At 43.3% G+C, this 26,958-nt stretch overlaps 1 protein-coding gene across 1 annotated transcript in view; it reads left to right on the plus strand.

Moving 5' to 3' along the window:
* The window catches only part of FKBP8 (FKBP prolyl isomerase 8), an 88,930-nt gene that overhangs the window by 59,768 nt on the left and 2,204 nt on the right, over window positions 1–26,958 (plus strand). Inside the window, exon 8 of the mRNA XM_069740568.1 lies at window positions 23,009–23,140. Coding sequence (XP_069596669.1) covers window positions 23,009–23,140 — 132 coding nt within the window. The remainder of the gene's footprint in view (window positions 1–23,008; window positions 23,141–26,958) is intronic.

Consider the following 26,958-nt stretch of genomic DNA (forward strand, 5'->3'; position numbering starts at 1 on the left):
TTCACAAGGGTAACGGTAGAAAATGAACACCAAAATGTGTTGTGCAATTTCTCCTGAGTACCCCACAATACACAAGATGTGGGGGAAAACTACTATTTGGACACACAGCATGGCTCGGAAAGAAAGGCACTCCATTTGACTTTTTGAACGCAAAAATAACTGGAATTGACAGCGAATGCCATGTCGGGTTTGGAGAGCCCCTGATGTGACTAAACAGTAGAACCCCCCCCCCCAAGTAACACCATTTTGGAAACTAGACCCCTCAAGGATTTTATCCAGGGGTATAGTGAGCATTTTGATCCTAAGGGTATGACGCAGAACTTGCTAACATAACATAGGTTGTCATATTGAATATGTTGTCCTTAGTGATGAGCGCAAGTGATTGCTACTCCAGTTTGCATTCGGTGCTCGCGTATGCACCGAATATCACTGCCCCGCATGCTTCACGGCTGTTAGATACCCAAACACTGGTATGCTGGGATTGCCCATGTATGGGCTCGCTCCCACTTGCAATTAAATCTGACAAATGCAATCCGATTAAAAGTCAATACCAATTAAATCCTATGCTTCTTAATTGGGTTTAGGTTTCCTGTTCCAATCAAATCGCAATCAGACGAGGAAAAAATTGCATGCAAGATTCAGGTTGAACTCGCCCATATAAGTCTATGGGTGCATTGAAATATTGCTTTGCACTTGGATATCACCTGAGTGCGATTCATGCCGGCAGCAGAGGAGATAGAGAAATTACTTTCTCTGTCTCCTCCGCACCTGTGCTGTGATTCTGTGATGCGAGAGGATCAGAGCACGGACACTTTGCTCACGCTCGCAACAGAGCAGGAGCCGAGTGTCATTAGTATATCACATCCAGTGCTCTCGCATGTGATATGGTAGTGTGACCCCGGCCTATGGCACGCAACCCCTGCATGTTTTTTTGTCTTAACAGCCGTGAAACATGCAGGTGCGGAGACTCCAGCATATCACTCGAGCACCCGCGATACTCTGTGCATACCCGAGGCAAACTCGAATGGTGAGCACTTGTGCTCAAGACTATTGTCATTTTTTTTCTTTCTTTCTTTCTTTCTTTCTTTCTTTCTTTCTTTCTTTCTTTCTTTCTTTCTTTCTTTCTTTCTTTCTTTTTCTTTTTCTTTCTTTCTTTCTTTCTTTCTTTCTTTCTTTCTTTCTTTCTTTCTTTCTTTCTTTCTCTTTCTTTCTTTCTTTCTTTCTCTTTCTTTCTTTCTTTCTTTTTCTTTCTTTCTCTTTCTTTCTTTCTTTCTTTCTTTCTTTCTTTCTTTCTTTCTTTTTCTTTCTTTCTCTTTCTTTCTTTCTTTTTCTTTCTTTCTTTCTTTCTTTCTTTCTTTCTTTTTCTTTCTTTCTTTCTTTTTCTTTCTTTTTCTTTCTTTTTCTTTCTTTTTCTTTCTCTTTCTTTCTTTTTCTTTCTTTCTTTTTCTTTCTTTTTCTTTCTTTCTCTTTCTTTCTTTCTTTCTTTCTTTCTTTTCAAACGTTTTTATTGAACATTTTAACAATTTTTTAAGACATCTGCATTTTATTTATATGTGTGATAGTTCGCATTGGTGATGGGGATAGAGGGGGGGGGGGTGAGGTATTGGGAAAGGGAGGGGAAAGAAGAAACAACTTTATTAGTAATATAGACAGATTTGTAACTATTTGTATATTTGCTACAGTATTGAACTGTCTTGAGCAGATAAGCTTCCATGAATTTCTATATTCAAAACTATATACATCAAAGTAGCGCAACAGCCACCTTTAACCTAAAAGTAAAAAGAAATTTAACAAAATAACATTAACTAATCTAAGGCTTGGTGTTTAGTGTTCCAAATGCTCCATTTTTTGTCGTATTTATGCAAACATCCATTAGCTATTGCAAATTTTAAGTCCAGGGTATTATGCGTCTTTAGTCTGTCCACAATGTCAGAGAACCTTGGTATGTCAGTCCTTCACCAGAAGGTGGCAATCAAGTTTTTGGTTATCAGCAACAGATGTATTATGACCTTTTTAGTTGAATGGTGTACATCTTCCATGTCTAAGAAGAAAAGTGCCGTTTGTGGAGAAAGGATGAAGTTCTTGTCAAGAAGTCCACTGATATATATGGAAATCTTTTCCCAAAGCTCTGTGAGAGCTGGGCATGTCCAAAAATTGTGTTTCAAATCTCCTTTGAACCCACACCCTCTCCAGCATAGTGGAGATATACCAGATTTGAAATGTGCTACCCTAGACGGAGTAAGGTACCATCTTGTTAATAACTTATAGAATGACTCATGTAGCTGTATTGATATATTTGAAGAATATGAATTTTTTATTGCTCTCTCCCATTGTTCTTTTGTTGCGCAGAACTGGAGGTCCCTCTCCCATTTGACCATATACTTGTTTTTTGTGAAGTCACCATCCTTATTGAAAGAACTGTAGAGAAATGTAGTGCTCCAGAAGATTTTATGATTAGGATTGTTTAGAAGAAGGTGAATTGCTTCCGTTTTCGGAGGAACCATACTAAAGAATTTTTTAAGGTGCTCCTTAATCATGCAGTATTGCATAAAGTCTGAGGATGGCACTGTATTTTCTGGCGTATAAGACTACTTTTTAACCCCTGAAAATCTTCTCAAAAGTCAGGTATCAACTTATACGCCAGGTGTCGTCTTATAGGGCAGGTGCGGAGTAATCTGCGGTCGCCGCATATTGTGGGGGGAGCGACCCCAATGACGAGGTGAGGGGGCGCCTCACCGTGAAGGTGTAAGTGAAGCAGAGGCAGAGAAGGAGATAATAGGATACAAGGGTGAGCCAGATGAGTGAAAGAGGAGTGTTTTTCTAGGCACAGCACCACACTCTCTCTTTTTTGCATACCCCTGGCATCCCAGACGCTGACAGTTTGCTTCACTTACACCTTCCTGGTGAGCCACTCCCTCACCTCGTCATCGGGACCACTCCCCCCCCACTATATACTTTGACCGCAGATTGCTCCGCACCCACCCTATAAGACGACACCCAGCATATAAGACAACCCCCGACTTTTGAGAAGATTTTATATTTTAACTGGAAAAGTTGGGGGTCGTCTTATACGCCCAGTCGTCTTATACGCCGGAAAATACGGTACCTTGAATTTGCTTTTAATTTCAGAAAAACTGAGTATCTTAGCTGCGAGAATATCTCCCAACTTACGGATGCCATTTTTTGTCCAAGTTTCAGGTACCGAGAATTCGAAAACAGAAGCAATCAGAGATATTGGGAAATTCTCTTTCAGTGTTGATTTCTCAGCTTTATTCAGTGAGGCAAGATGATCCCAAGACTGGGTAATTGCTAGAAAAATAGGGTGATTGAGTTTATATTTTTTTAAATTAAATATATGGCTGAAGAGGAGGTTTTTAAGGGGACTTGAGATGCTATGATATCTTTCTAGATCTATCCAAGATGGATTGACAACTTCAATTAACCAGTATTGGCTTTGTTTGATTAGGTTGGCGTGGAAGTATGCTAGAATGTTTGGAATTCCCATTCCTCCGTCATATTTATGTTTATAAAGAATTGTTCTGTCTACTCTAGCTCTCTTTTCACCCCAAACAAATGAGGAGATTTTTTTGTTGCAGCTGTTAAAAAATGACATTGGGAAAGTAAGAGGAAGAGCCCTAAAAATGTATAAAAGTTTCGGTAAGATCACTGTCTTTATTGCCAGTACTCTGCCCATCCATGACAGTCCTATATTCTCCCATGGTTGGAGATCTTTTGTGATAGTAGCCAGAAATGTCTCACAGTTTGCGTGTACTGTGTTACGTATTGTTTTTTTTAATACAATACCTAGATGTGATATTTGTTCCTCTTCCCAGCCAAACTCTGAGATGTTTTTAGTAGAGTTTATTGTAGTGTTTGTAAGGAAGAATTGCAAAATTTTCGATTTGCTGTTATTAATTTTAAAGTTTGAAATTTGTGAAAATTCCCCTATTATCTCAAGCAATGTTGCAATGGATTGTGTCGGGTTTGTGAGTGATAGCAGCATATTGTCTGCAAATAGACTTATTTTAAATTGTTTAGACGGTGTATTGATCCCTGTAATTTTTTCGTTTATGCGAATTGCTTCGGCTAATTGTTCTATCGCCAGGGCGAATAGCAGTGGCGAAAGGGGGCATCCCTGTCTTGTCCCGTTATTTATATAGAATGGTTTTGATAAGGTGTTATTTATGTAAATTTTGGCGCTTGGCCGGGAGTACAGAGTGAACACCGTTCTTATCCATTTGTTGTTGAAACCAAAATTTAGAAGAACAGTTTTTAAATAGGACCAGTTGACCCTATCGAACGCCTTTTCGGCGTCTAATGTTAGGAGAATTGAGGGGGTTCGAGTGGAATTAATTCTATTGATTATGTTGATAAGCCTCCTAGTGCTATCCGAAGTTTGTCTACCTTCTATGAAGCCTGATTGATCGGCATTGATTAGACTTGGTAGGATTCCTTTTAATCTTGTAGCCAATATTTTGGAAAAAAAATTTAAGTCTGAATTTATCAGGGAAATTGGGCGAAAATTCTTCACTTCCTCTAAGTCACTTGGAGTCTTGGGAATCATAATGAGAGTGGCCTCTAACATTTCCTCCGGGAAGCTCCCACCCCCTGAAACCTGGTTGAAAATTTTTGCCATGTAAGGGGTAAGCACATCAGCAAAGTTTTTGAAATATTCATTTGTTAGTCCGTCCGGGCCCGGTGATTTTTGTAATTTTAGTGAATTTACCGTTTCTGTGATTTCTGAGATTGATATAGGTGAGTTTAGTTGTGATAATTCTGATGGGCTAATTTTTGGAAGTTGTAATTTATTAATAAACTCTATTATTTTTTGGGGGTGTGGTTGAGGGTTTGCATTTTCTCCGTTTAAATTGTATACTTTTCTATAATAGGAAGCGAACTCTTCTACAATATCAGTCGGGTGTTGTTTTGTATCTCCGACTGCATTTTTTATTTTGTATACTCTGCTACAAATTCTCTCACTCTTCAGTTTTGACATCATAAATCTCGTTGGTTTGTTTGTCTCAGAGTACACTTTAAACTTTGATACCTTAACGATTTTGTCGAAATCGTCAAGAATAGCCCTGTTTAGTTCCTGTCTCAAATTGAGGATTTCCCTATATGTTTGCTGAGATTTTATATTTGTTTTAGAGAGATCATTTTCCTTTGTATTTATTTGTTTTTGAATAGATTTAATTTTTTCTCTTTTTTTTTGGAGTTGTCTTGCTGCTATTTGAATCAATTTCCCCCTTATTACCGCCTTATGGGCGCACCACACTGTGAGCGGGTTCATCTCCCCAGTATCATTTTCTCTGAAATATAGTTTTAATGTCGTGACAATTTCGTTTTTGTATTCTGGGATGTTCAATAAGAAATTATTGCACCTCCATAGAGTGGAGTTTTTAAAGAATGGGCCTATCCACATTTCTGATACAATGGGAGAGTGATCCGAAATTGACCTGTCTAGTATGGATGAATTTTTTATTTTAGTGAGGGTGAATACGTCTGTGAGAACCAAGTCAATTCTCGCAGAGGTTTTATGTACCGATGAGAAGTGTGTGTATTCTCTGGATGAAGAATTTTGACATCTGAATGTGTCGCATAGTTCGTTATTCTGAATCCATTTATTAACCCCTTCACGACATGCGCCGTACTAGTACTGCGCATGCCGTGAATCCCCCTTTGATGTGGGCTCCGGCGGTGAGCCCACATCAAAGTCGCGACATGTCAGCTGTTTTGTACAGCTGACATGTGCGCGCAATAGCGGCGGGTGAAATCGCTATTCACCCGCCGCTATTAACCTGTTAAATGCCGCTGTCAAACACAGACAGCGGCACTTAACTACCGCATCCGACCGGGCGGCCGGATATGACGTCATCGCCGACCCCCGTCACATGATCGGGGGTCGGCGATGCATCAGGAAGGTAACCATAGAGGTCCTTGAGACCTCTATGGTTACTGATGCAGGTCTGCTGTGAGCGCCCCCCTGTGGTCGGCGCTCACAGCACACCTGCATTTCTGCTACATAGCCGCGATCTGATGATCGCTGCTATGTAGCAGAGCCGATCAGGCTATGCCAGCTTCTAGCCTCCCATGGAGGCTATTGAAGCATGGCACAAGTAAAAAAAAAAATGTTTTTAAAAATATGAAAAAAATATAAAAAATATAAAAGTTTAAATCACCCCCCTTTCGCCCCATCCTAAATAAAACAATTAAAAAAAACCCAAACCTACACGTATTTGGTATCGCCGTGTTCAGAATCGCCCGATCTATCAAATAAAAAAAAGCATTAACCTGATCGCTAAACGGCGTAGCGAGAAAAAAATCCGAAACGCCAGAATTACGTTTTTTGGTCGCCACGACATTGCATTAAAATGCAATAACGGGCGATCAAAAGAACGTATCTGCGCAAAAATGGTATCATTAAAAACATCAGCTCGGCACGCAAAAAATAAGCCCTCACCCGACCCCAGATCACGAAAAATGGAGACGCTACGGGTATCGGAAAATGGCACTTTTTTTTTTTTTAAGCAAAGTTTGGAATTTTTTTTCACCACTTAGATAAAAAATAACCTAGTCATGTTAGGTGTCTATGAACTCGTAATGACCTAGAGAATCATAATGGCAGGTTAGTTTTAGCATTTAGTGAACCTAGCAAAAAAGCCAAACAAAAAACAAGTGTGGGATTGCACTTTTTTTGCAATTTCACCGCACTTGGAATTTTTTTCCCGTTTTCTAGTAAAAGACATGGTAAAACCAATGGTGTCGTTCAAAAGTACAACTTGTCCCGCAAAAAATAAGCCCTCACATGACCATATTGACGGAAAAATAAAAAAGTTATGGCTCAGGGAAGGATGGAAGTGAAAAACGAAAACGCAAAAATGAAAAAGGGCCGCGACTTGAAGGGGTTAAGGTCATTTGTTAGTTGGCGAGTTGGAGAAGTGGAGTCCAAAGTTCCGTCAGGCACCATATTAAAGTCTCCTAGAATGAATAAGTTGCCCTTCTTTTTTGGTTGGATTTTCCTCATTACTTTATTGAGAAAACTCAGTAGTTTTGTGTTAGGGCAGTACAAGTTGACAATTGTACATTGAGTCGAGTTAATCTCGCATATCAGAATATGGTACCTGCCGGCAGGGTCTACCACCTCCTCAATAAGTTGGAATGGCACTGTATTTTTTATTAACGCAATTACTCCTGCCTTTTTTTTGTGTGATGAAGATGAGAAAGAGTGTAGAAAATCTTTGTGAGTGAAGTTTGGTTGGTTACCTTTCTTAAATTTCGATTCCTGAATGCACACGATATCTGCCTGTGAATGCTTGATTTCTTTCCACAACGTGTACCTCTTCCATGGGCTGTTAAGCCCTCTGACATTGTAGGACATACATTTTAGCTGCATAACCTGGTATACTAAAGGAGCTGTAGGAACACAAAAAAAAAATAAAGTTAATAATCAAAAACTAACAGTTTAGTTAAATACAAAGCAATATAGCTGGTTTGAACAAGAAATTCAAAAAACAAAAAAAAAACACTGGGTCTTTTCCCTAAGGAAGTTTCGACCTTTTCGGGGAAAAGTTCGTGAAAAATTAGCTCTTCACAATTACCCTGCTATTATTGAGACAGTGATAGCCATAAATTTCCCGAAGTCACTTTAGATCCCTAAAATAAAATCAGGAGTGGGATTTAAAAAGTGCCAAGCCTTCTTCCAGGGTGTTAATCACAACAAATTTGTCTCTGTAGCTGAACATCAACTTAGTAGGGAATCCCCATTTGTACTGGATATTTTTCCCTCTTAAAATATCTGTTAAAGGCTTGAAGGACCTGCGGGTGTCCAGAGTGTGTTTTGAGAGATCCGTGAATATCTTTAGTTGGTGGTAAGGTTCCGGGAGTGAACCTTTGGTTTTAACGTAATCCTTTATTTTTTTCCTTAGTGCCGAAAAAGTGAACACGAAGGATCGTGTCCCTTGGTTTGTCTACTAGGATGCCTTTGGGTTTATGGAGTCTGTGGATTCTGTCTATGCATAAATCCATGGCATTGAGGCTTGGAATTGTCTTTTTGAAGATAGTTTCGACAAATTATGGAAGTTCTGATTGCCCTACTTCCTCTGGGATACCTCTAATTTTCAAATTATTTCTCCGACTCCTGTCTTCTAAATCTGCCATTTTGGTTCTGAGGTCATTAATTTCCCTTTTTAACACAATATTTTGGTTGGTTAGTGAATCTGTTTTACTTTCAAGGTCAGTTATTTTGGCTTCATAGAGTTCCAATTTTTGGGTAAAGCCTCTGCAGACATCCTCAAAAGAGGCATTATGTTTAGCAAAGCCCTTATCCAATTTCTCGTCAATTAGTGAGGTTATTTTTTGATAGAATATTTCCTCGTGACTCATTTTTGGAGTATTTGGTTCTGATTCTGGTCGTTCTTTTTTATTTTTACTTTGAGTCCGAATTTCTCTCCTCCGGTGCTCCTCTCTTGGCCGAGACAGTGGTGTCCATCAGCTGACTCGATGTTGAAGAGACAACTGTCGCGGAGGGTGGATTTTTGCTCCTAGTATCTAGATTTGTTTTGATAGGATTAGACCGTTGAGTTGGGACGGCTTTTTGAGAAGTGGATTTAGCACCGTTTGGTTGCGTTGTTATTTTATGAGTTTTGCAATCGTCAGCTTTTTGGGGAGATTTAAATTTAATTGGGCTCAGCAGGTTAGGAATATCTGTGTATGATCTGGAATAAGATGCAGAGGTTTTCTTCTGGTCTTGTAGTGATTTTTTATTTTCAGACCTTTGTTCCATTTGGGAGTTGTGATGAATAGGCGATTTATTTGGATTAAATCCTCTTTTTTCAGCAGTCAAATTCTCAGCTTTAAGTACTTAAAAGAAGACGAGAAGTGACTTCCGTGTATCTCATATATATCCCAAATTCGGTACTGTCTCTTTAAGTGCCAAAACTAAAAAGAAATGGAGCTATTGCCCTCAGATTCTCTGTCACTGAAAAATATTTATTTAGCCACCAGGTGGAGCTGTGGTGCTCAGATAGGTCACCAATCCAGGTTTAATTATAGGCACTATGTACCCTAAACTCAATAGGTTATGAGAGATTTATTCTCTGAATCCATCCACAGAGCCTGCTTTACATTCCCTCTTTATGTAGAGCGTGTGCTCTGCAGGCCACAGTTCCACAGCCTGGCTCCCAGTCCCTTGATTATTAGAGGGTATATGTTATACTTTGTAATGTTCCACAGCAGGCTTCCCGCCCAAACAGCACACCTGTCTCCTCAGATATTAGCGCTGAGGTGGTGGTTATACAAGCAGAGTTTATATTAACTTCCACAGCTCTAACTCCCGCTGGCCAGCTTGGGGTAAAACCCCTTCTTTATACCTGGCCGCGCCTCAGGTAGCAGTTGATCAGACGTGGGGAGGGAGCCTCAGTTAACGGCGGGGGATCCACTCACCGCTGGTCCTTGTGAGGAGTGCGGTTCCTCCTTCGGTCCCCCGTCATGGCCGACAGTGTCCTTGGCGATGCAGCCGCAGGGAAACTCCCCCGTTCAGGTGCTGCAGCACAGCGCTCAGTCGAGCGTCACTGTGTAGTAAGGGAGATCAAGCCTTCACTCCAGTCTTCAGTCGGTTGCTTTTGAGGGGATTCACCTCCTCCTCTATGTCAGACCCCTGGAAGGGGGACTCCTCTCCACAGACGATGAGCTGCGCCTAGTGTTCTGTCAGCATGGAGGAGATGCCGGATCCAAATGGCGGCCTCACACTTCTCCTCAGACAGAGAAGGGTTTTTGCGATAGACCCGGTTATACTCCTGCTAGAAAGCCGGTTTTAGTCTCTTTTTGAAGCTGTTAATAAAGGCCGTTGAATGATGTCAAGAGTTTTCTGTTTTGTCTCATTAAGTCGAGTTTTTGTCGCTTAAACTGGAGAACTGTGAGAGAGCTCAAAGCTCCTGCGATTTCACATGGCAGAAGCTAGGCCACACCCCCCTCTTTCTCTTTCTTTCTTTCTTTCTTTCTTTCTTTCTTTCTTTCTTTCTTTCTTTCTTTCTTTCTTTCTTTCTTTCTTTCTTTCTGTCTTTTTCTTTCTTTCTGTCTTTTTCTTTCTTTCTTTCTCTTTCTTTCTTTCTTTCTTTCTTTCTTTCTTTCTTTCTTTCTTTCTTTCTCTGTCTTTTTTTCTTTCTTTTTCTTTCTTTCTCTTTCTTTCTTTCTTTTTCTTTCTTTTTCTTTCTTTCTTTCTTTCTTTCTTTCTTTCTTTCTTTCTTTCTTTCTTTCTTTCTTTCTTTCTTTCTTTCTCTTTCTGTCTTTTTTTCTTTCTTTTTCTTTCTTTCTCTTTCTTTCTTTCTTTCTTTCTTTCTTTTTCTTTCTTTCCTCCCTCCCCCCCCCCCAGGTGTTTGTAACTAAGGCTACTTTCACACTAGCGTTTTTTGCAATACGTCGCAATGCGTCGTTTATGGCAAAAAACGCATCCTGCAAAGTTGTTTGCAGGATGCGTTTTTGCCCCATAGATTAACATTAGCGACGCATTGCCACACGTCGCAACCGTCGTGCGACGGTTGCGCCGTGTTGTGGCGGACCGCCGGGAACTCCGCCCCCACCTCCCCACACCTCACAATGGGGCAGCGGATTCGCCGGAGAAATGCATCCGCTGCACCCGTTGTGCGGCGCATCAAACGCTAGCGTCGGAATCTCGGCCCGACGCATTGCGACGGGGAGATTCCGACGCTAGTGTGAAAGTAGCCTAAAAGAGCCACCTTGTGCTGCACTAATGCTGCATTCTGTCAAGGTGGCTCTTTTAGTTCTGGTCCCTGCCAACGCTGCAATAATCGCTATTATAATGTGCCCCCTCATACCTCGAATTAGACCTGGGGGCAGGTCTTTCTCCCCTAACACAGACGCACCACAGCCGTCACTCATGGCCTCTGGGCGCCGCCTCCTCTTCATTAGCGTCCCCGGCGCCTGCGCTGTAAGTTTGAAGGGCAGCGCAACTGAAAGAAAAAAAGAAAAAAAACTTACAGCGCAGGCGCCGGGAACGCTAATGAAGGTAGAGTAGGCGGCGCCCGGCGCGCAGAGGCCATGAGTGATGGCTGTGGTGCGTCTGTGTTAGGGGAGAAAGACCTGCCCCCAGGTCGAATTCGAGGTATGAGGGGGCACATTATAATAGCGATTATTGCAGCATTGGCAGGGACCAGAACTAAAAGAGCCACCTTGTCAGAATGCAGCATTAATGCTGCACAAGGTGGCTCTTTTAGTTATGAACGCCGGGGGCGGGGGGGGGTTTGGGGGGGTGACATGTTCCCTTAAAAAAAAAAAAAATACAAAAAAAACAAACCCAATCTTAACGTCAAAAATTGATTGAAATAAATAAAAATTATAAAATAAATTAAATCTGACTAAGGGAATGACATACTAATTATTGGCTTTTGATCACTGTGATATGGTCTATAACAGTGATCAAAAGGAACCAACAGGATAAGTACCTAGTGCTGCTGTCCAGCAGATTTTAGCGGGCGCACCGTGCATGTGCATACCATTTTTTTTTCTTTCTTTTTTTCCAGGAAGAGGGGCGGATCAGGAGGCACGGGGAATGCCGGGAGAGTTGGGGACATCACCTGTATATCATGATCACAGTCCTCGCATGGTACTTAACCTGTTAAATGCCACTGTCAAATGCTGACAGTGGCATTTAACACGCGCTTCCGACTAGCGCACAGGAAATCCTGCCCATCGCTTGCCCCATCACGTGATCATGGGTCACTGATGGGTCGGCATGACAGAGGTCTCCAGCAGAGCTCTATGGTTGTCACTGCTGGATTGCTGTGAGCGCCGCCCGGTGGTCGGCACTCATAGCAGGTGAGTAATTCGGCTGTATACAGGCGATCTGATCATCACCTGTGTGTAGCAGAACCGGTCAGGTTATGGCAGCTTCTAGTCTCCCATGGAGACTATTGAAGCATGCCAAAATTAAAAAAAAAAAGTTTTTAAAAATATGAAGAAAATATAAAAGTTTAAATCGCCCCCCCCTCTCGCCCCATTCAAAATAAAACCGTAAAAAAATCAAAAACACATATTTGGTATCACCGCGTTCAGAATCGCCCAATTTAGGCTACTTTCACATTTGCGTTTAAACCCGCAGCGTTTATCCAGCATCAGCAAGTGGTGGAAAAAACGCATATAAACGCGGCATTTTTTAAACGCATGCGGTAACAAAAACGCCGCATTTGTACGCGTTTTTATGCGTTTTTTATTGTGTTTGCGTTTTTGTACGCATGAGGAGAAATTTCCCAAGAGAAAAATCTAGATAACCAGACACCGCCAATGGGACTACAGAGGGCGTGTATTATGGTCTTTATTTATATGGACCCCTGAACAGCTGTAATCTTCAGATTTTGCTCCTGTATCCAGTGTCATGATGGATCTTCGCATGGAGAGCTTTTATTTCAACCTGGATTTAAGCATCAAGCTGTTTCTTGCCTGTGCTTTTGCTTGGGAGCAAGACAGAAATCGTGAAAGATGGAGAAGGAGACAACGTCTGCGTTTTTTGAGACACCCCATAATCGAACTATGTGAGAGCCGTGGAGCCTTTCACACGCTGTATGGTGAGCTTAATGCCAACCCGGAGAAATTCCAGGAATATACAAAGATGTCGCAAGACTCGTTCCGGAATTTGCTTGCTTGTGTCCAAGGAGCCATACGGAGACAGGACACTCAGCTCCGTAGAGTGATTCCACTAGAGGAACGTCTGCTGGTTACATTAAGGTACGTTACAAATCTAAACCAATGACAGTCCAAATTTTGTGTTTTCAGACATGTATGTTTTGGCTATTTACCTATCTTTCTTTAGCGTAAACACACCATCAATAGAATAGATTGTAATTTTTTTTGTTTCTGTTTTTCTTACAGATTTCTGGCAACCGGAGAGAGTTTATCATTCCTCCACTTCCAATACCGGCTTGGAATATCCACCCTGTCCAGAATAGTTGCGGACACCTGCCGGGCTTTGTGGAATGTACTCCGGGATGAGTTTATACCCCTACCCACCGCGGACATGTGGCTTGAAATAGCTGAAAAATTCTGGAGGAGGGGTGTCAAACTGCATTCCCCGAGGGCTGCAAACAGGTCATGTTTTCAGGATTTCCTTGTACTGCACAGGTGATAATTTAATCACCTACACACATAATGATTACAGCACCTTGTGCAATGCTAAGGAAATCTTGAAAACATGCATGGTTTGCGGCCCTCGAGGAATGCAGTTTGACACCCCTGTTTTGGAGTGTGTGTGATTTCCCCAACTGTTTAGGAGCGGTGGATGGAAAGCACATCCGCATTATCAAACCTGCCAGAACAGGATCGGAGTTTAACTATAAAAAATATTTTTCTGTTGTGCTCATGGCGTGTCAGAGTCCATAGTGCTCGTAGAGCGTGCAGCCATGCCAGAGTCCATAGTGCTCGTAGAGCGTGCAGCCATGCCAGAGTCCATAGTGCTCGTAGAGCGTGCAGCCATGCCAGAGTCCATAGTGCTCGTAGAGCGTGCAGCCATGCCAGAGTCCATAGTGCTCGTAGAGCGTGCAGCCATGCCAGAGTCCATTGTGCTCGTAGAGCGTGCAGCCATGCCAGAGTCCATAGCACTTGTAGAGCGGAAGGCCATGCCAGAGTCCATTGTGCTCGTAGAGGGTGCAGCCATGCCAGAGTCCATTGTGCTCGTAGAGGGTGCAGCCATGCCAGAGTCCATTGTGCTCGTAGAGGGTGCAGCCATGCCAGAGTCCATAGCACTTGTAGAGCGGAAGGCCATGCCAGGGTCCTGCTGCATCGTGGTGGGGCCGGTACGGAAAGCCATGCCAGGGTCCTGCTGCATCGTGGTGGTGCTGGTACGGAAAGCCATGCCAGGGTCCTGCTGCATCGTGGTGGGGCCGGAGGAGGTCCAAGCAGGAGCAGCGGTTGTCACGGTGGTGGCGGTGGGATGTCCAACTGCACTTATCATGGTGCTGTAGTGGTGTCCGCCTGTGGAAGGAATTGAGGTGGCCGTGCAGTGGTATGCAGCAGAGGTCGGCATTGAAGTTAATCGTGACAGTGAAGGCACAGTTGGATATGCCGCCACTGTCTGCTGGAAATACCGACTCTGCTGCATAACCTGCATGTAAACAGCATTGCAGTCCTGCATGACACTCAGCTGGAGATCAGGAGTAAGGTGTTCCGACATGCCCTGCTCAATTTGGTTAAAAAAATGATGAGCTGGCCTCTGGAGGTCGGCTTTCACTTGCTCAAGGCTTTTGGTGACGACCTGGATACGTGCATTCAAGAGGCTATGTGAAACATCCATTCGGTCACCTAAAGCCTTGATTGTGTTGTGTAAAACCGAGCTCAAGTGCAAAAACTCGGGCATGAGTGACCTGTCCGAAGCCCTCTGCCGCTGCCGGGAGGAGCCCCCAAAAAAAGGGGCAGTGGAAAAGGACTGCGAAAGGGGAAGACCTGATGGACCAGCTCCCTGATCTCCAGTTAGTGTGGAAGGCCCACTTGCTGCTGCGCTGCTGGATGGCTGGGACGGGTCCGCGCTGTCGGATGAAGGACCGCTCCAGAACCTGGGCCAACAGTAGTTCTCCATGTGCTGTGAAAAAAGGAAAAATAAAATTACTAACAAATATTTACAAGATGCCAAATCCTGTGGAATATAAACATATATAGTATGGCAATGCAATACAACAAAATGCACGTCATAAATACTTACGCTCTCTGGGCAAGGACCGGTCTTAAAAATGCCAGAACGCGATGGTATTTGTACGTTCGGATCCTTGCTCCTGAACCACTGGCAACACGGCTGTCTTGACGCAGGTCCTTGTTGAAGCGGCCCTTAATCGAACGCCAACGTGTTTTGACTTTGCCCACTGTTACAAAAATAAAATAAAATTTTGGTCAGAAAAAGGACTTTGGGCAGTGCTCACACAACTGTGTGTGATGAGAGAAACTCCTGAGTCTCTGACTGCCACGCCGGCATGCCGCCCACCTGGGCTCGCATGCATTACCGGTTACCCGGTCTTTGGACATTTCGCTTCCCTGCAGATTCACTCTGCTACAGTGCTGATGTGGGACACTTTTACATGCGGTCATTCACGCATATCTCTAACCCTGCACATTGTTAAGTTTATTTTCTCTTATGAACTCGTAATGACCTGGAGAATCATAATGGTCAGCTTTAGCATTTACTGAACATAGTAAAAAAGTAAAACAAAAAACAATTGTGGAATTGCACTTTTTTTGCAATTTCACTGCACTTGGAGATTTTTTACCGTTTTCCAGTACATGACATGTTAAAACCAAAGGTGTCATTCAAAAGTGCAACTTGTCCTGCAAAAACCAAGCCCTCAGATGGCCACAATGACTGAAAAATAAAAAAGTTATGGCTCTGGGAAGAAGGGGATCGAAAAACGAAAATATGATGGGGTTAAAAAAAAAACTTATTTGGAATTAAGAATTTGAGGGATTGTTGCACCTTTTTCTGAGACCTGTATCGTTTACCTTTTTCGGTTGATGGAGCTGTGTGATGGCTAATTTTGTGCAGTGTGAGTTGTTGTTCTTATTGATACCATTTTGGGATAGAGATTACATTTTGATCGATTGTTACAGAATTTTTTGTGGTTTTGCAGCAGCCAACGAAAAAAAGTAATTTTGCTGTTTGTTTTTTTTGTGTGGTGTTTACTGATCAGGTCAATTAATTTTAATAACTTGATTGTTTTGGGGTTTTTTGACCGTGGCGATGCCACATATGCATTTTTTTAGAATTTTTTTAATTTTCTATTTTTAGTGGGGGGGGAAAGTGGGGTGATTTGATCTAGAGGGGTTGAAGCTGTGATCGTCTGATTGCTTGTGCTATATGCATCAATGCCGCAGCACTGCTATAAATGGTAAAAATCACAGTCTCCTTTGAAGCCTGGTCGCATCCTGGATTTCAAGGAATATCTGTAATGACAAGCACGGGGGTCTTCAATGTACCCCTGGATGTCATAGCAACCTAATGTACACCTTTCATTTTATTTTGTCTTAGTTACAGGGCTCTATGGTCATGACCTGCTGTGCGGTATCTGGTTTTGCGATTTTAATTCAAAAACCTTATGGGAGTTTAATCAGGCACTAAACTTTATTAACATGCACAAGAGATGACAAAAACGCAGCAAAACCTGATTTTTGGAAGCTGCTTAATTTGCTGAAAAAAACACAACGTGTAAACTAATGCTGGAGCTGCAGGGTATGAAAAGCTTTCTCTCCACAAAACTAAAGGTACCGTCACACTGAACGATATCGCTAGCGATCCGTGACGTTGCAGCGTCCTGGATAGCGATATCGTTCAGTTTGACAGGCAGCAGCGATTAGGATCCTGCTGTGATGTCGTTGGTTGCTGCAGAAAGTCCAGAACTTTATTTCGTCGCTGGACCTCCTGCAGATATCGCTGAATCGGCGTGTCTGTCCTCGGCGCTGTGCTTCTCTGCACTGGCTGTGAGCGCCGGCCAGCCGTAAAGCACAGCGGTGACGTCACCGCTCTGCTTTCCGGCCGCTGTGCTCACAGTCAGTGCAGGAAAGCACAGCGCCGAGGACAGACAGCGGAAGGTAAGTATGTAGTGTTTTTTTTTTACTTTTACGATGGTAACCAGGGTAAACATCGGGTTACTAAGCGCGGCCCTGCGCTTAGTAACCCGATGTTTACCCTGGTTACCGGCATCGTTGGTCGCTGGAGAGCTGTCTGTGTGACAGCTCTCCAGCGACCAAACAGCGACGCTGCAGCGATCGACATCGTTGTCGGTATCGCTGCAGCGTCGCTGAGTGTGAAGGCACCTTTAGTAACATGCTGTGGCCATTGCTCCCTCCTTAGTAGTTGTGCAACCTGCGATCAGACTTTGTGGGGAGTCATAGCAGGTATCACCATAGCCATCTCCACTAGTAAGCAGCACCAAGAAGGTCTTTCTAAGAGTCCTGGATGGTCACGTTGTTTGGGGCTGCCATTACCCTTCCTATATAGCTCTATCAGGGCAGAAGGATCGTACATACTCTCCCATTTAAGAGGTCTTCTGTTTTTGAAGTGATATAGCAAAGTGCTTCCCGACGAGCTTCTGGGTTGTGCCCCTAGGGGGAGCTTACTGCGGGGGAAGGAGGAACCTGTGCGCTGATCTATGCTTAGGCTACGTTCACATTTGCGTTGTTGTGTGCTGCGTTGGCGACGCAACGCACAACGCACGCAAAAACGCATGCAAAACGCAGCAAAGCGCTGCGTTTTGTGACGCATGCGTTCATTTTTATAGCGCAAAAAAATGCAGCAAGCTGCGTCCTCTGCGCCCTGACCCTTGCGCCCAAAAAACGCATGCATCACAAAACGCAACAAAATGCATGTCCATGCGCACCCCATGTTAAATATAGGGGCGCATGCGTCGTCGCGGTTGCGCACGACGCACCGCAAATGTGAACGTAGCCTTACTGACAATCGGCAGCAAGAATTAAACACTAGCTGCGTTATTGCATCCAGCTTTATTCTGGAGTGCTGCCGTAAAGTCAGCCGAAGCATGGCTCTTCATAAAAACGCACAGTAGAGAACGGTGTGAAGTAACTATACGCAGCCAGTGGTCTGATGACAGGCTCCCGTTCATTTACAGTGCTCCCACTGACATCAGACATATTAATGAATTGTGCTCAGCTCTTTAAATGTTACCATTTATTAATCTCTACAGTGATGTGTCTACAGCCACTTATCAGGTAGGGGCACATTTCTGGAACTGGGCAGATTTAGGCGGATGGTGCTGTTAAACGATGTAATACCCTTTTGGGGGGCTTATTGTTTAATTAAATGTGTGTATTTTGGGCTAAAAATACATTTTTGTTGGCATTCTTTTCATTTTTTTTTGCATTGTTTATCTTCTATAGCCTCTGTGTTGCACTGTCTATTATAGTAAGTCCACCCATACACAGAGTAAAGTTGGCTGAATCTGCCCATATTGATGGGCTCGGCCGACAGTCGTGTGTATGGGGGCGCCGGCCGACTGATGGCCGGGAGAGACGTCTATCAGGCACGTCCGATTGTAGACTGCAGTGTTCTCCCTGAGATAAGCTGCCAGCCGACATAGAGAATTTGGGAGACTCGTCTGAGATGACTGCATTGTTCGGCCTACAGCCATCTAACCTATATGGCCACCCTGAGAATCAGTCAGCCAGCATTGATAAAGTGGATTTGAACGTTGTCTGCCTTTTTCTGAACTTCTTTCAGCTGATATATTGCCACAGAGCTTTTATGTGGTGATAAATCCGCTGATAAGGGCTCAGTAAAGCCAACCAAGTTAGACTGTCCGAACACACTCACTTATGGAGTCTTAACCCCTTGGCGACCGCCGATACGCCTTTTAACGGCGGCCGCTAAGGGTACTTAAACCACAGCGCCGTTAATTAACGGCGCTGTGGAAAAAGTAAATAGCGCCCCCCAGAGTCGGATTTTCTCCGGGGTCTCGGCTGCTGGGGGTAGCCGAGACCCCAGAGAACATGATTCGGGTTTTTTTTTACCCACCCCGCTTTTGCGATCGCCGGTAATTAACCGTTTACCGGCGATCGCAAAAAAAACAAAACGCGATTTCTTTTTAATTTCTCTGTCCTCCGATGTGATCGCAGTGCGCCCGCCGGCCGGCCCCGCGACAATCTTTGGGGTCTCGGCTGTCGGGGGTAGCCGAGACCCCAAAGAGCATGATCGGGGTCGGTTTTAGCGACCCCTGTTTTGCGATCGCCGGTAATTAACTGTTTACCGGCGACCGCAAAAAAAAAAGAAAAAAGCTAAGTGTAATTCTCTGTCCTCTGATGTGATCGCACATCAGAGGACAGAGAAATAGGGGGATTCGGGGACCCTGCCATACTCACCTGTGTCCCTGGGTCCTCCTGCTGCTCCTCCTGGCCGCCGGCGTCTTCTGGGGAAAAGAAAATGGCGGGCGCATGCGCAGTGCGCCCGCCATCTGTCTCCATCTGCCGGCCGGCAGGAGAAGAGCAGTTGGGGCTAAAATTAGGGTTAGGGGTAGGGCTAGGGTTAGGGCTAGGGTTAGGGCTAAATTTAGGGTTAGGGTTGGGGCTAAATTTAGGGTTAGGCTTCTTTCACACTTACGTCGGTACGGGGCCGTCGCAATGCATCGGCCCGACATATCGACGCACGTTGTGAAAATTGTGCACAACGTGGGCAGCGGATGTAGTTTTTCAACGCATCCGCTGCCCAATCTATGTCCTGGGGAGGAGGGGGCGGAGTTACGGCCACGCATGCGCGGTCAGAAATGGCGGATGCGACGTACAAAAAAAAAGTTTCATTGAACGTTTTTTGGTGCTGACGGTCCGCCAAAACACTGATCCAGTGCACGACGGACGCGATGTGTGGCCATCCGTCACGATCCGTCGGCAATACAAGTCTATGGGCAAAAAACGCATCCTGCGGGCACATTTGCAGGATTCGTTTATTGTCCAAAACGACGGATTGCGACGGATGCCAAACGACGCAAGTGTGAAAGTAGCCTTAGGGCTAGGGTTAGGGTTGGGGCTAAAGTTAGGGCTAGGGTTGGGGCTAAAGTTAGGGCTAGGGTTGGGGCTAAAGTTAGGGTTAGAGTTGGGATTAGGGTTAGGGTTTGGATTAGGGTTGGCATTAGGGTTACGCTTGGGATTAGTGTTAGGTTTGGGATTAGGGTTAAGGTTAGGGTTGTGATTAGGGGTGTATTGGGATTAGGGTTAGGTTTGAGGTTAGGGTTGAGATTAGGATTAGGGGTGTGTTGGATTTAGTGTTTTGATTAGGGTTATGGTTAGGGTTGACATTAGGGTTGTTTTGGGGTAAGGGTTGTGATTATGGTTAGGGTTAGTGATTAGGATTATGGATCAGGTTGGGATTAGGGTTAGGGGTGTGTTGGGGTTAGGGTTGGAGCTAGAATTGGGGGGTTTCCACTGTTTAGGTACATCAGGGGGTCTCCAAACACGACAGCCAATTTTGCGCTCAAAAAGTCAAATGGTGCTCCCTCCCTTCTGAGCTCTGCCGTGCGCCAAAACAGTGGGTTACTCCCACATATGGGGCATCAGCATATTCGGGATAAATTGGACAACAACTTCTGGGGTCCAATTTCTCTTGTTACCCTTGTGAAAATAAAAACTTGGGGGCTACAAAATCCTTTTTGTGGAAAAATATATATATTTTTTTTATGACTCTGCATTATAAACTTCTGTGAAGCACTTGGGCATTGAAAGTTCTCACCACACATCTATATAAGTTCCTTGGGGGGTTTAGTTTCCAAAACGGGGTCACTTGTGGGGGGTTACTACTGTTTTGGTACATCAGGGGCTCTGCAAACGCAACATAATGCCCACAGACCATTCTATCAAAGTCTGCATTCCAAAACGGCACTCCTTCCCTTCCGAGCTCTGCCATGCGCCCAAACAGTGGGTTACCCCCACATATGGGGCATCAGCATACTCAGGATAAATTGGACAACAACTTTAGTGGTCCAATTTCTCCTGTTACCCTTGTGAAAATAAAAACTTGGGGGCTACAATATCTTTTTTGTGAAAAAAAAAAATATTTTTTATTTTCACGACTCTGCATTCTAAACTTCTGTGAAGCACTTGGGCATTCAAAGTTCTCACCACACATCTAGATAAGTTCCTTGGGGGGTCTAGTTTCCAAAATGGTGTCACTTGTGGGGGGTTTCCACTGTTAAGGCACATCAGGGGCTCTCCAAACGCGACATGGCGTCCGATCTCAATTCCAGCAAATTCTACATTGAAAAAGTAAAACGGCCCTCCTTCACTTCCAAGCTCTGCGGTGCGCCCAAACAGTGGTTTACCCTCACATATGGGGTATCGACGTATTCAGGAGAAATCACACAACAACTTTTGTGGTCTAATTTCTCCTGTTACCCTTGTGAAAGTAAGAATTTGTGGGCGAAAAGATCATTTTTGTGTAAACAAAAGCGATTTTTTATTTTCACGGCTCTACGTTATAAACTTCTGTGAAGCACTTGGGGGTTCAAAGTGCTCACCACACATCTAGATAAGTTCCTTAAGGGGTCTAGTTTCCAAAATGGTGTCACTTGTGGGGAGTTTCCACTGTTTAGGCACATCAGGGGCTCTCTAAACATGACATGGCGTCCGATCTCAATTCCATCCAATTCTGCATTGAAAAAGTCAAACGGCGCTCCTTCACTTCTAAGTTCTGCGGTGCGCCCAAAAAGTGGTTTACCCCCACATATGGGGTATTGGCGTATTTAGGAGAAATTGCATAACAAAATTTATGGTTACATTTCTGTTTTTACACTTGTGAAAATAAAAAAAATGGTTCTGAATTAAGATGTTTGCAAAAAAAAGTTAAATGTTCATTTTTTCCTTCCACATTGTTTCAGTTCCTGTGAAGCACGTAAAGGGTTAATAAACTTCTTGAATGTGGTTTTGAGAACCTTGAGGGGTGTAGTTTTTAGAATGGTGTCACACTTCATTATTTTCTATCATATAGACCCCTCAAAATGACTTCAAATGTGATGTGGTCCCTAAAAAAAAAATGGTGTTGTAAAAATGAGAAATTGCTGGTCAACTTTTAACCCTTATAACTCCCTAACAAAAAAAAATTTTGTTTCCAAAATTGTGCTGATGTAAAGTAGACATGTGGGAAATGTTATTTATTAACTATTTTTCATGACATATCTCTCTGATTTAAGGGCATAAAAATACAAAGTTTGAAAATTGCAAAATTTTAAAAATTTTCGCCATATTTCCGTTTTTTTCATAAATAATCGCAAGTAATATCGAAGAAATGTTACCACTAACATGAAGTACAATATGTCACGAAAAAACAATCTCAGAATCAGCGGGATCCGTTGAAGCGTTCCAGAGTTATAACCTCATAAAGTGACAGTGGTCAGAATTGCAAAAATTGGCTCGGTCATTAAGTACCAAATTGGCTCTGTCACTAAGGGGTTAAGGTTCCGTTACACTAAACGACTTACCAACGATCACGACCAGCGATACGACCTGGCCGTGATCGTTGGTAAATCGTTGTGTGGTCGCTGGGGAGCTGTCACACAGACGGCTCTCTCCAGCGACCAACGATCAGGGGAAAGACTTCGGCATCGTTGAAACTGTCTTCAACGATGCCGAAGTCCCCTGGTAACCAGGGTAAATGTTGGGTCACTAAGCGCAGGGCCGCGCTTAGTAACCCGATATTTACCCTGGTTACCATTGTAAAAGTTTAAAAAAAAAAAAAACAGTACATACTCACATTCCGATGTCTGTCACGTCCCCTGGCGTCGGCTTCCCGCACTGACTGTCAGCGCCGGCCGTAAAGCAGAGCACAGCGGTGACGTCACCGCTGTGCTCTGCTTTACGGCCGGCCGGCGCTGACAGTCAGTGCGGGAAGCTGACGCCGGTGGACGTGACAGACATCGGAATGTATGTACTGTTTTTTTTTTTTTTTACTTTTACAATGGTAACCAGGGTAAATATTGGGTTACTAAGCGTGGCCCTGCGCTTAGTAACCCGATATTTACCCTGGTTACAAGTGAACACATCGCTGGATCGGCGACACACACACCGATTCAGCGATGACAGCGGGTGATCAGCGACCAAAAAAAGGTCCTGATCATTCCCAGCGACCAAAGATCTTCCAGCAGGGGCCTGATCGTTGGTCGCTGTCACGCTTAATGATTTCGTTAACGATATCGTTGCTACGTCACAAAAAGCAACGATATCGTTAACAAAATAGTTATGTGTGAAGGTACCTTTAGAGAACTCATTCTGCAGCCAGCACCGTATGGTATAGACAGAGGCTATAGAAGGCAAGTTGCATCAAATTTATATTACAACATGACTGCAAAAATATTTTTTTAGCCCAAAATACATAAATTTAAGAAAAAAATTATTTAGACACAAATGCACATATGTTTTTCACCTGTAGCTATGTGGCCTACAATGGGTCCTTTCTGACAAAGTCACTTGTGAATACATCCTTATTGATCGGTGCTGATGTTTTATAATCTATTGATCTTGACAGACCATCCACGCCGAGCTGTCTAAGCTGGTGAAAAAACACACGGACCAGAAGAATGTAGAGACTGCTATGTACAAGAAGATGCTGGGAAATGTGAGCGCTTCGTCCAACAAGCCAGACAAGAAGTCCTCTTGGGTAAGAAGCCACACTACTTTTTCATGTTGGTCATTACTCTCATTAGGACATGAAAATGGAGGGATATTTTTGTAAGCTTGATGCAACACAATAGGATCACAACTGATAGAAAAAAAGACGGATGGCAACTGTTGCATTTTCCCATCTACACACAGGCTCATATCACAATGCTGCATAAGACATTGATGTGGTGAGCTGGGAAGTTGGGAAAGATCCTATTTCAAACAAGAGACTCAGTTTCCCCATCCATGTCCATCCAGCGTTTTTTTTTATAAAGGCCAGATGGAAACGACTGCAGCACTGGATATATGTTGATCTAGGCATTCATACTATCTATGGGTTGTCATGTCTGGACATGTTTTTGTTAAGCTGCTTTCACACATCAGTTTTTTTGCCATCAGTCGCAATCAGTCGAATTTTGAAAAAAAACAAATCCATCGCAGATTGTGAAAAACTGATGCGACAGAGCCGTTTTTTCGCCGGATCTGACTAGCTGATCCGGCTAATAGGATCCCATAAAAATCGGAGCATTCTCAATTTAAAAAAATGGAATCCGTCACCGTATTCCATCATTTGACTGATCCGGCGCCAGAGGCTTCCATTCTAGCAAATGACGGACGGCGACTGTCCATTTATTTTTCGTCGGACACACAAAACTTTTTTATGTCTGTTTTCTCCAGCCGCTGGACCGACCATTTTCTAACGGATCCGGGGAACGACGGATGAAACGTGAGGCCATCCGTGGCAATCCATCGCTAATACAAGCCTATGGAAAAAAAACTGATCTGGCGGCAACTTTTGCCGGATCTGTTTTTTTCAAAATTCGCCGGATTGTGACTGATGGCAAAAAACTGAAAAGGGTCTTGGTGAACATTCTTATTCTTTATGAAATGCCAATTCTGGAACATCTTTTCTTATCCCCTTCATGACTGAGGGTATTTTCATTTATGCGTTTTTGGTTTTTGCTCCCCCTTCTTCCCAGAGTCATAGCTTTTTTATTTTTCGGTAAATGTAGCAATGCCTGGGGGCTTGTATTTGGGGGACAAGTTTTACTTTTGAACAACACCATTGGTTTTAACATATCATGTACTGGAAAATGGTGAAAAAAATTCCAAGAGCTGTGAAATTGCAAAAAAAGTGCAATTCCACAGTTATTTATTTTTTACCATGTTCACTAAATGCTAAAACTGACCTGCAGTTATGATTCTCCAGGTTATTACAAGTTCATAGAGACCAAACATATCTAGGTTCTTTGTGGTGAAGAAACATTCCAAACTTTGGTTAAAAAAAAAATGGAGCCATTTACCGAGACCTGTAGCGTCTCCATATTTCGTGATCTGGGGTTACTTGAGGGCTTATTTTTTTTGCGTGCCGCGCTGACTTTTTTTATTGATACCATTTTGGCCCAGATACGATCTTTTGATTGCCCCCGTTATTCCGTTTTAATGAAGTGTGGTGACGACCAAAAAAAACTAATTCTGACGTTACTTTTTTTATATTGATAGATCGATTCTGAACGCGGCAATACCAAACATGTCTGTTTGATTTTTTTTTTGATTTTTTTTTTTTATTTTGAATGGGATAAAAGGGGAGCGATTTGAACTTTTATATTTTTTTAAATATTTTTTAAAACTTTTTTTTTTACTTTTTACATGCTTCAATAGTTACCATGGGAGACTAGAAGCTGCAGTTGTTTGATCGGCTCTGCTACACACAGTCGATGAACAGATCACCTGTGTGTAGCGGAAATGCTCACTTGCTATGACAACCATAGAGGTCAACAAGAGACGTCTGGTTGTCGTGCCAACTCATCGGTGACCGATGGGCGGGATTTCATCTCGCTTCCGGTAAGTGCGAGTTAAATGCCGCTGTCAGAGATTGACAATGACATTTAACAGGTTAACAGCCGCAGGTGGATTGCAGTTCCACCTGCGGCTGTTAGAGGCACGTCGGCTGTTTTGAACAGCTGACATGTGGCGGGAAAGATGTGAGCTCAGCACCTGAGCCCACATCAAAGGGAGGGAGTCTGACATCAGCTTACTATTATGCCCAACATCGGAAAGGGGTTAATCTTTCTTAATGAATAATGCATTAGAAGCTGGTAGCACTGACACTGTCCAATCAGGGCAGGGAAACACTCCTATCACAAGGGGAAGGGTAACACCTAGTTGTCAATTTATTCATGAGAAATAATGGAAACAGCACAACACAAAATTAGAGATGTAATACTTCAAAATTATTTCACAGATAATATAAGGATGTATCAGTTTAGACATGTCAGGAGAGATGACAGCTCCTTTTTAAAGAGGACCTGTCGCCCAGTAAAATGTGGAAAGTTTTTGCTCATATTTTCTTCCTGCTGCTCCTGAGTAATTATTTTGATGTTTTTTTTTTTTTTTTCAACCTGCCATATGGTTCCAGAGATTTGTGCTCTAGTGCTTATTTTTACTAAGGGGCAGTGTTCACAAGGTAGTATTGCAGGGCAGCCCAAAGACAAGATCTTAGGGAATCCTGTGAGCAACGACTCCTTGGTGCAGACTATAAAAATGCTCACTAAATCAACACTCGTATCTCTGGAACTGTATGGCGAATTTGCAAAAAAAACACAACTGGCCTATTCGGGAGCAGCAGGAATAAAATGAGCAAGAACTGGGAACGTCTGACAGGCCCTGTGTGAAAAGGGTTTTCATTTGAGAAATGTTTGACACCTTGAGGCCCTCACCGATTCACTGACTGTGTTTGTGCTGGACTATTAAGAGGAACTGGGGTCTAGTCCACTTACATTGAGCCATTTCATGCAGTGGTTGTAAGATGTAAAGTCAAAGTAATCACTGCACTCGTATAGTTTCAAGTTGCATATATCAAAAGTTTATTTGGCTTGGGTCAACTTTTGATATATGCAACTTGAAACTATACGAGTGCAGTGATTACTTTGACTTTATGACTTGTGGGATTTAGTGTCCCGTTCACTGGCACCGTGAACTATATTGATTGAGTGCTAGCTTTCCAGATTCTCTACAAGTGGTTGTAAGATGGTCCCCCACTTAGTTTCCCAGGATGACAGATGACTGCTGTCACAGTACTTGTATTTGACCAGTGAGGCTTTGTAGGAAAGGATCGTAAGTTCTTCTCCATCATGAGCTGCACAGGATGGAGATCTTCCTATTTATACGCTTGCTGTCACATACCAGCCAGTGGGCAGCCTGAGCGTTGTAACTTCCCCTGTCCCACGTGTATATACAGTAGGTGCACTCCCACTCACATTCTTGTCATGTGAATCACTTGGTAGCATTCCTTCTATATATCTCAGCTATGATCCTCTTTCTGTGACTAGATTTAACATGCTGTTACTCATAGGTCTGTATTAATGTGTATATACAATCCATGGATATAGGGTTTTACTTGGGTTAGATTAGATAGTCGTTAAACAAATTGGATAAGGGAGAATAGTTAATCAGCATACCATGGGTAACATTTCTCCTTGTAGAGAGTGACATGCCAAGCCTGGCATGTCAGAGTGAGGAGGCTTATAAGCCCTGCAATGCTCCTCTGGGAAATTAAAATATGCAAATTGCCTTTTCAGGGGGGAAGAGGACTAAAACTCTAGTGCCACCTATTGGAAGTAGCGATCCTAAAACTCAATATCGATCCTTTAACAAGCCTTGTCACATGACGTAGGATATAAGACAAACCAGAATCTCAATTTGCAGACACTGTATATCAGCATACAAAATTGACCAACTCCATCTTTAAAGACAGTTATACCAACCGTACCAAACCTCAGGGATTGACTGGTATTACTGGGGGGATAGCTGTCG

Source organism: Ranitomeya imitator, chromosome 1 (assembly GCF_032444005.1).
Source record: "Ranitomeya imitator isolate aRanImi1 chromosome 1, aRanImi1.pri, whole genome shotgun sequence".
Lineage (NCBI taxonomy): Eukaryota > Metazoa > Chordata > Amphibia > Anura > Dendrobatidae > Ranitomeya > Ranitomeya imitator.